General features: G+C 36.4%; 1 protein-coding gene across 1 annotated transcript; it reads left to right on the plus strand.

Moving 5' to 3' along the window:
* Window positions 1-8,081: 8,081 nt before the first annotated feature.
* Window positions 8,082-8,661, plus strand: LOC142170226 (uncharacterized). The gene is made up of 2 exons (XM_075232078.1): window positions 8,082-8,172; window positions 8,285-8,661. Exons 1-2 carry the CDS (start codon window positions 8,082-8,084, stop codon window positions 8,659-8,661), a joined length of 468 nt encoding a protein of 155 aa, XP_075088179.1.
* The last annotated feature ends 857 nt before the right edge of the window (window positions 8,662-9,518 follow it).

The following is a 9,518-nucleotide window of genomic DNA, read 5'->3' on the forward strand; positions in this document are numbered from 1 at the left end:
TGATGTTTGCTCCACAGGGATGGGAGCAGTCTTATTACAGGATGTCAGACCCTTGACATATTTCTGCAAGGCATTATGTCAGAACAACATGGGATTGTCAACCTATGAAAAAGAGTATCTAGTTGTACTAACAACAGTGGATAGATGGAGACACCATTTGATAGGGGGCCACTTTATAATCAGGACAAATCATCAAAATCTAAAGTACTTACTGGAGCAAAAGATTACCACTACCCTTAAGCAAAAAGGCCTCACCAAACTCCTTGGACTGGACTATAAAGTCCAGTACAAGAAATGTACTGAAAATAGAGTTGTTGCCGCTCTTTCAAAAAGAGAATAAGAAGAACATATGCTATATGCCATTACTACTTCTGAAACCACCTGGATACAGGAGGTAATTCAGGGTTATGAACATGACCATGTGGCTCAACAATTGTTGCTTGAGCTAATTACAGATCCTTCAGGCAAATCTGATTACACCCTTTAGCAGGGCATTATCAAACATGACCAAAAGGTATGGATAGGGAGGGGAGCTGGTCTGAGAACTAAGATCTTTGAAGCCTTTCATGAGTCTCCTCTTAGGGGATATTCTGGGCAATTGGAAACTTATAAGAGGATCAAAATGGGCTTTTACTGGCCTAACATGAAGACTGACATCTCTAAATTGGGTGGCTGAGCGTGATACATGTCAAAGAGTAAAAATTGAAAATGTACATTCTCCGGGATTATTACAGACTCTTCCCATCCCAGAAATTCCATGCCAGGATATCTCCATGGATTTCATAGAAGGTTTACCTTCTTCTGAGCACAAGAATGTGGTATTGGTAGTCATTGATAGATTGACCAAATATGGACACTTCCTAGAATTAAAGCATCATTTTTCAGCTAAGAAAGTAGTAGAGTTATTCTTATAGGACATCTATAGACTATTTGGGCTTCTTAAGTCAATTGTGGCTGATAGAGATGCAGTATTCACCAGCAAATTCTGGCATTAGCTCTTCAAGTCAATGGGAATCAAGCTTAATATGTCTACAACTTATCACCCTCAGTTAGATGGTCAAACTGAACGACTTAATAGATGCTTGGAAACTTATCTGAGGTCTATGGTTTTTGCATGTCCTAAGAAATGGATCAAGTGGTTACTCTTAGCAGAGTGGTGGTACAACACCAACTACCACAACTCACTCAAATCTACACCATTCCAGGCATTATATGGATTTCCACCCCCACAGGTTCCACTGGGATCATTATCCCACTCTACAATGTTACATACAGTAAGTTTAACAACCTTGACACCAATATATATATATGTGGGATCTATTGAGTGGGATATTTTTTTTGTCTTAATTTATTAATTATGCACATAATATTTCCATATTAACATTTAAGTGCAAAGATGGGATCTCATCCTAATGGTGGTAACTTCCTAATATGAAAATATTCATGTGTCACACATTTTAAAAAAATAAATAAATAAATTGACGTCAAACCTCTAACCATGCAAACAATCCTCATGATATACTATTACACCTTAATTTTACTTTACAATATTTATGAAAAGTGAATTTTAAAGTTAATTGAAATTTTATCTCAATTAAGTGATTTTTCAACAACAAAAGTTATTAATTAATAAATACTTATGAAACCAGTAAAAATTCTCAGTCTTGAAAAAAAAATGATTTTATATAGTTATTAATATTATTACTTTCAAATATGTTTTAAAAGTATACACATAATATGAGAAACGTTAATGAGATTTGCTTCATTATAAATTATTATGAATTGTTATTTTTTTCACAAAAAAGACGATTATCTTTTTTTTACCATTTTAAAAATTAAGTAGACAAAAATTTATACTCTTTATATGAGATTAAGAAAATTATAAGTTGAGAAAATATATGTATTTTTACATAGATATAGAAAATATAGATATTTTTATATGGATATTTTAATAAAATAATAGTGTATGAATTTATTTTACATGGTACCACATGACCGTAATAGTACGGTGTATAAAGTATATTAAAAATAAATAAAATTTTAAGTAATTTGAGATAATTCTTAATTATACGAGATAAATCGGTAATTATCTAAAATGGTTGGGATAAGACGCTACGTGGCAGCAAGCCACCCATGAAATTGTGACTCACGCACTCATTAACATATATGGCATGGTAAAAATGGAATTTCTTGTGACTGTAGAAGACTTCTCAAAATTAAAAACCTGATATTTATGTCATTGACTAAGAACGATCCAAAATGGAAACTCCTGTCACAAAATTTTTCCTCCATATCTTGTCATGTAGCTGATCTCTCTTCCAAACAAGCTCAGATAATGAGGCTCAGCTTGAAGCCATCTTAAATTGTCTAAATCCATTTCGACAAGGTTTAAATAGAAATTCAAAGAACATCTATGACTACTACTTGTTGTGGTGGAGAAATACATAAATCGGGAAAAATTAAGTTTATGTATGGAATTCATTATAAGATGACACGTCATGACACGTGGACCAGTCAAAGAAGAATAAGTGATGAAAAATAATCAAAGAAGGCACGAGCTTCAACAGGTACGGACAGATGTTTAGAGAAAAAGTAAGGAAGATAGATACTTGAGCCTTTTTATGATGGGATGGAATGAATCTGATAGTAAATAAGGTATAGATACGTACTATGAGCATTAAATATAGAAAACGTTAAGGAATCTGTATTGAATCAAATATGATTGCTGATTATAACGTTATATTAAATGTCATTAAATGCCATTCATAGACAATAATGGCTCAATTATGGTAGAAACAAAACGTATTACCTTGAAATAGTTATAAAAAGAGAAGACTGGTCATTTGTAAGGATACGAAATATCATCGGAATATACTAATTTACTTTGCTTTCTTCTGTTCATCTTATTATTATCAAAATCAATTTCCTTTATTCATTTTATTTTTTGATTATCAGTAACTCGAGTTCTTCTAAAATAAAGCTTTGACGAAAATTCATATTTTTGGTTAAACAAATTGGTTCTGTTACCGTGAATCTGATAATCGTTTACCTTCTTAATCAATTTTTTCATCAAAAAACTTACCATGTCGAATAACAACGACAACAACCAAGAAGATCCTCAACATCAGGAGAATGATGCGGGTGATAGGACTCCACTTCCCTCACCGCGTGCTTCACAATGTCAGTCACGAGAAGGAACTTCAGATGGCTCTGAAACAAAAAATGGGGTTGCAAACTAAAATAGATTCGAGGAAAATCTAAATGCTGGAGTTGCAAACGAACAAGCACTCGATGATGCCTTAAAAAATCTCATTGCTCAACAAGTTAGCAATGTTCTCCGAGCTTTTACCAGCCAATTGGCAATTGCACTACCAACACCGACTCCGAATCAGAATACTTTGGAAACCCCACGTTCTGGGCTCGTTAACTCAGGCACTGGTGGAACTCCAAGCGAATCTCGCGATGGCGAACCAGGTTACATAGTTAATTCTGATTTACAAAATTTCGTTCTAGCCTTGCAGAAGCAGCTCAAGGATCAAAGCGATCGCATAGAGCAAATACCTGGAGTGCCGCCTGTAATCAAAGGAATAAACATGGATAAGTACTCACAACAACCATGGAAGCCTAGTGCTGCTTCGGTGTCGATCCCAAAAAAGTTCAAAATGCCTGATATTCCAAAGTATGATGGCACAACTGATTCACGAGACCACGTGATTGCATTCACAACTGGTGTGAAAGGCAACGATTTAACCAAACAAGAAATTGAATCAGTGTTGGTCAAGAAATTCGGTGAAACACTCACCAAGGGAGCAATAACATGGTATTCCCTTTTACCTAAAATTCTATAAATTCTTTTGCTGAGCTTGCAGATTCCTTTATCAAAGCATATTCGGGAGCTCAAAAAGTTGAAAAAAGAATGGAAGATATTTTCAAAATCAAGCAAGGAGATTCAGAGCTGCTTAGAGAGTTCGTGGATAGGTTCCAGTGTGAAAGAAAGACGTTACCACGCGTACTTGATAACTGGGCAGCTATGCCTTTGCCAGTAATTTGAATGAGAAAAGCTTAGAAGCTATGAGATGACTCAAGGAAAGTCTGCGTGAATTTCCAGCAACAACCTGAAATGATGTTTATAACAGATACAACACGAAGCTGAGGATAGAAGAAGACATTATCTCCCGATCTCAGAAAGAGGAAAAGGTAAGTTCGAGACATTTAGAAACCGAAAAAAAGTCTAGTAAAAGTAGATACGAACCATATATGGGCCCAACAGGAAAAGACTCACGATCAAAGTAGGATAATTCAAGGTACAATCACAGATCGAGAAATAGAGAGTCGGGTTCATCATCAAGGTTTGGAAACGATCGAAACACATGAGAAACCCGAGATGATGATAGAACTTGAAGGCAAGATTCGGTGGTTATAATTTTAATGTCAACACTTCAGAGTTAGTAGAGGTATTACGAGGCATGGGAGATAAGATACGGTGGCCAAAATAAATGAGATCGAATCCAAACAGGCGCAATCCTGATCACTAGTGCGAATTTCACAACGATCATAGTCATAAAACGGCAGATTGTAGATTATTACAAGGTGAAGTTGACCATCTATTAAAGCAAGGGTATCTCACCGAATTATTTAGTGAGAAAGGTAAGCAAGCATACATGAAGAACAGGCAGGAGCCCCCTAAACCTCCTTCTCCAAAAAGGACCATCAATGTTATAAGCGGGGGCGAGGAAATCAATGGCGTGACGTATACCGCAACTAATAAGGTCTCTAAAGTTACAATCACCCACGAGAAGTGGATCTGACATGTGTTGGAGGAAGAAAGTATTACATTTGATGATGCAGATGCGGATGGCGTGTTAACTCCACATAACGATGCACTGGTAATATCTCTATTTGTACATGATACTAATATGAAACAAGTTTTGATTGATCCAGGTAGTTCCGTGAACATTATTCTGTTAAGAGTACTAAACGAGATGCAAGCTAAAAATAAACTAGTACCAAAGGCGCATACTTTGTCTAGATTCGACAATTCAAGCGTTGTGACGAAAGGGGAGGTAACACTTACTACATTCGCAGAAGGGATTGCCAAAGATACAAAATTTCAGGTGGTAGAGATGGAAATGGCTTACAATATGATTCTCGAGAGACCGTGGATCCACAAGATGGATGTCGTTCCGTCTACCTTACATCAAGTTATTAAATTTTCATCACCATGGGGAATATGTCAAATTCGTGAGGATCAACATACATCCAGGAACATCAACTTCATAGCAGATTCAAATACGAGAAACGAAGAAAAATAGCAGTTACAGAATCCAGTTGAGGATTCCACAACACAAGACTCAACTGAACAAGGACGAAGATGTGGACTCAAGGTCCGATTCCATTCAAGAACCAGAGGAAAATAAAAATATCAAAACAATGATTGAAGAACTGGAGGCTGTAGAGTTATTTACACAATGGCCTGAAAGGAAAGTCTATATTGGGGACAACCTAAGCCACGACACTAAAGGTAAGTTGATTGAATTTTTAAAAACTAACGTGGATTATTTTGCCTGGTCCTATTATGATATGACAGGAATACCACCGAAAGTAATGACCCACAAGTTAAATGAAGACCAATAATATCCACCTGTCAAACAAAAGAAGAGAAAGCAAAGGACTTTAAAAAATGAGATGATTCAAGATGAGGTTCAAAAACTATTAAAAATTGGTCTATCCATGAGGTAAAGTATCCTAATTGGTTAGCCAATACGGTTGTAGTACCGAAAAAGAATGGTAAATGGCGAGTTTGTGTAGATTACACAGACCTTAACAAAGCTTGTTCTAAAGATTCATTTTCATTACCACCTATAGATCAACTGATTGATGCTACTGCAGGGTATGAGTTGTTAAGCTTTTTAGATGCATATTCAGGATATAACCAGATCAAAATGGATCCCCTAGATGAAGAAAAAACTTCATTTATAACTGACAGGGGGACTTACTGTTATAAAGTAATGCCCTTTGGTCTCAAAAACGCTAGTGCAACGTATCAAAGATTGGTAACTAAAATGTTCCAAGAACATTTAGAGAAAACTATGGAGGTCTGCATAGATGATATGCTCATTAAAACTCAACATTCAGGGGATCATATATCGCACTTGTCTGATACGTTTCAAATCTTACAAAAATTCAATATGAAGCTAAATCCCGAGAAATGTGCAGTCGGCGTTTCGTCAAGTAAGTTTTTGGGTTTTCTTATTTCTAACCGTGGTATTGAAGTAAATCTCGTGCAGATTAAAGCCATTGAAGAAATTTCTGACATGCTTACAAGTAAAAAAGAAGTGCAGAGATTGACAGGAAGAATTGCAGCCTTGGGGAGATTTATTTCCATGTCATCAGAAAAATGTTTTAAATACTTTTCAGCTCCTAAAAAGCAAGATCAGTTCAAATGGACTGAGGAGTGTCAACAAGCACTCAAAAACTTGAAGACATACCTATCAAATCCGTCGTTGCTCGCAAAACCGAAGGTTGGGGAAAGGTTGCTCATTTATCTGGCTGTATCAGAAGTAACGGTGAGTGCTGTTTTAGTTCGTGAAGACCAAGGTAAACAGTCTTCGATATATTATGTTAGCAAATCATTGTTAGATGCGGAGATGCGGTATCCTTAATTAGAAAAGCTTGCACTCACATTAATCATGGCATCTAGAAAACTAAGGCCTTATTTTCAATGCCACCCTATTTCCGTAGTAACTGCTTATCCATTGCGCAATATATTGCACAAACATGAGTTGTTAAGTAGGTTAGCTAAATGGGCTATAGAATTAAGTGAATATAACATCATATACCAGCCTAGAACCGCTATAAAATCTCAGGTATTAGTAGATATTTTGGTTGATTTTAGCCAAGGAATGCAGTTAGAAGCAGAAAAGGAATTACAGGTGTTCAATGGGTCTAATCCAGGAATTTGGACCTTATTTACTGATGGCTCATCTGAAGGGGGCAGGCTTAGGAATTATTTTGGTACCACCTACGGGTGAAACCATTCGACAAGCCATAAAATGTCATTCTATAACTAACAATGAGGCAGAATATGAAGTTGTGATTGCAGGTTTAGAACTAGCATGTGAACTCGGCATTAATCAGATTGTAATCAAAAGCGATTCGCAGCTTATAGTTAACCAAATGTTGGGGACTTATACAGCTAGGGAGGCACGAATGCAGTAGTACTTAGAGAAGGTACGAGATTTAATTAGGCAATTTCAAACCTGGAAAGCACGCAGATACTAAGAGATGAAAATGTCGAGGCAGATTCCCTAGCCAATCTTGCATCTGCGGCAGACGTGGCAAGCAATGAAAATGCCTCCGTAATTCATTTGTTTCACTAAGTACTCGATCCAGACAAAAATGAGGTAAATTTCAATAACTTAACCTAGGATTGGAGGAACGAGATTGTTGTTTTTTTTGTAGTATGGTACTATCCCTGAAGACAAGAAAAAAGATCACGCACTTCGAAAAAAGGATGCTCGATATTGTTTAAAGCAAGGCAATCTTTATCGAAAAATATTCGGTGGTCCCTTAGAAAGATGCCTCGGTCCTTCTCAAACAGAATATGTAATGAGAGTGATACACGAGGGGCATTGTGAAAATCACGCAATAGGGAGATCGTTGGTAAGAACCATGATTAGAGTAGGTTATTATTGGCCTAAAATGGAAGAAGAAGCGGAGAATTTCGTGGCTAAATGTGATAAATGCCAAAGGTACGGTAATAACATGCATAGACCTACAGAGTTGCTACATCCGGTCATCGCACCGTGGCCTTTTATGAAATGATGGATAGATATCGTGGGTCCACTACGACAAGCCAAAGGACAGGTAAAATTCTTTGTACTCACTGACTACTTCACTAAATGGGTAGAAGCAGGAGCATTTAAGCAGGTGCGAGAAAAAGAAGTTAGAGATTTCATTTGGAGAAATATCATATGTCAATTCGGGGTCCAAAGGAAATTGTGTGTGATAATGGCCCGTAATTCATAGGCGTACAAATCACAGAATTTTTTCAAAGTTGGCAGATCAAGAGGATTACGTCCATGCCTTATCATCCGGTGGGTAATAGACAAGCAAAATCAACAACTAAAGTCATTGTCAACAATTTGAAGAAACGATTGGAAGAATCTAAAGGTAATTGGCCAGAATTATTACCTGGTTTAATGGGCGTACCGCACAAAAACAAAAACAAGCACGGGCGAAACACCGTTCTCATTGGTATATGGAGCTGAAGCTTTAATTCCAGTTGAAATAGGGGAGCTAAGCACGAGGTACACGCAAGCATCAGAAGAATCCAATGAAGAAGAAATGCACATAAACCTTGATTTACTTAAAGGAAAAAGGGAAGCTGCACTAATAAGAATGGCAGCACAAAAGCAATTCATGGAACGATACTACAATCAAAAAGTACGACTAAGATACTTCAAGACTGGGGACTTCGTACTCAAGAAAGTTTTTCAATCCACGAAGGCGGCCAATGCGGGTAAATTAAGTCCAACCTGGAAAGGACCCTACAAGATTCATGGTATTGCAGGGAAAGGAGCATACGAGCTAGAAACAATGGATGGAAAGATATTACCTTCACATTGGAATGTCGTTCACCTGAAGATATGCTATTTCTAAGGAGTGCCCACGGTCAGGTATCTTCATTTTAAAATTCTACTTTTTGAATTATTAAAATTTTACTAACGATTTTAGATGATAGGAAAAAAACTAGCCCGTACTAAATAATGAATCATGACCTGCAAGGCACGTGGAATAAATTAAAATTCCCGGTCTAGGGTTACACTTATTCTGATAGAAATTGATACGGGTTAAGTAGTCTTCATCTTTAATCGTACCTCCGAGTCTCATGTGTTTTATTCCTTTATAGGAAGAGGACCAAATAAGAGGAGTAATCAAGTGCTCGAGACTTCATACTTCAAAGCTCAAACACTTGGGGGACTGTATAATATACATAGACATATGTATAAAGAAGGCAAAGAAGATTGGGGAATAATCAAAGTTCAAGCATGAAAAATTTACTCATTGAATGAGTCAAGTGCAGAGCAAAGGCCAATGAAAGTCACGAGCTAAGGCCAAAGCAAAACCTTATCATAGTTAGGTTTAAGGCAATGTACTGAAACGGGTTATAAATAGAAACCTTGTGTTTTTGAAATTTTTTGAAATCTGTTGTAAAAACAGTTACGAAAAAGTTATAGAAGTTATTTAAATACATGTAAAGTGTTATTTAAAACTTGGCAAAGTTCAAATAAAAACTTGTCAAAGTTATTTCAAGAAACATGTGTATTCCTATTTCTTTTGTCGTATATTAACACCATTATGAAGTTGAGACGTCTTCTTCATTAAGTGTTGAATATAAAAGGGCCCTTTTTTATAAAATTCATGATTGATTTAAGCATTCATGGAGTTAAAAAAATATTTTGCAAAATAAAAAGTGCAATCTATTGAATAAGTCCTTCAAATATAAAGGCAAGAAT

Source organism: Nicotiana tabacum, chromosome 16 (assembly GCF_000715075.1).
Source record: "Nicotiana tabacum cultivar K326 chromosome 16, ASM71507v2, whole genome shotgun sequence".
Lineage (NCBI taxonomy): Eukaryota > Viridiplantae > Streptophyta > Magnoliopsida > Solanales > Solanaceae > Nicotiana > Nicotiana tabacum.

What these genes read in the sequence shown, in the direction of transcription:
- LOC142170226 (XM_075232078.1), top strand. Translation starts at nt 8,082, where the DNA reads ATGCCTTATCATCCGGTGGGTAATAGACAAGCAAAATCAACAACTAAA. An exon ending in ACGATTGGAAGAATCTAAAG is followed by an intron (nt 8,173 to 8,284) that starts GTAATTGGCCAG and finishes CTTTAATTCCAG; the next exon opens with TTGAAATAGGGGAGCTAAGC.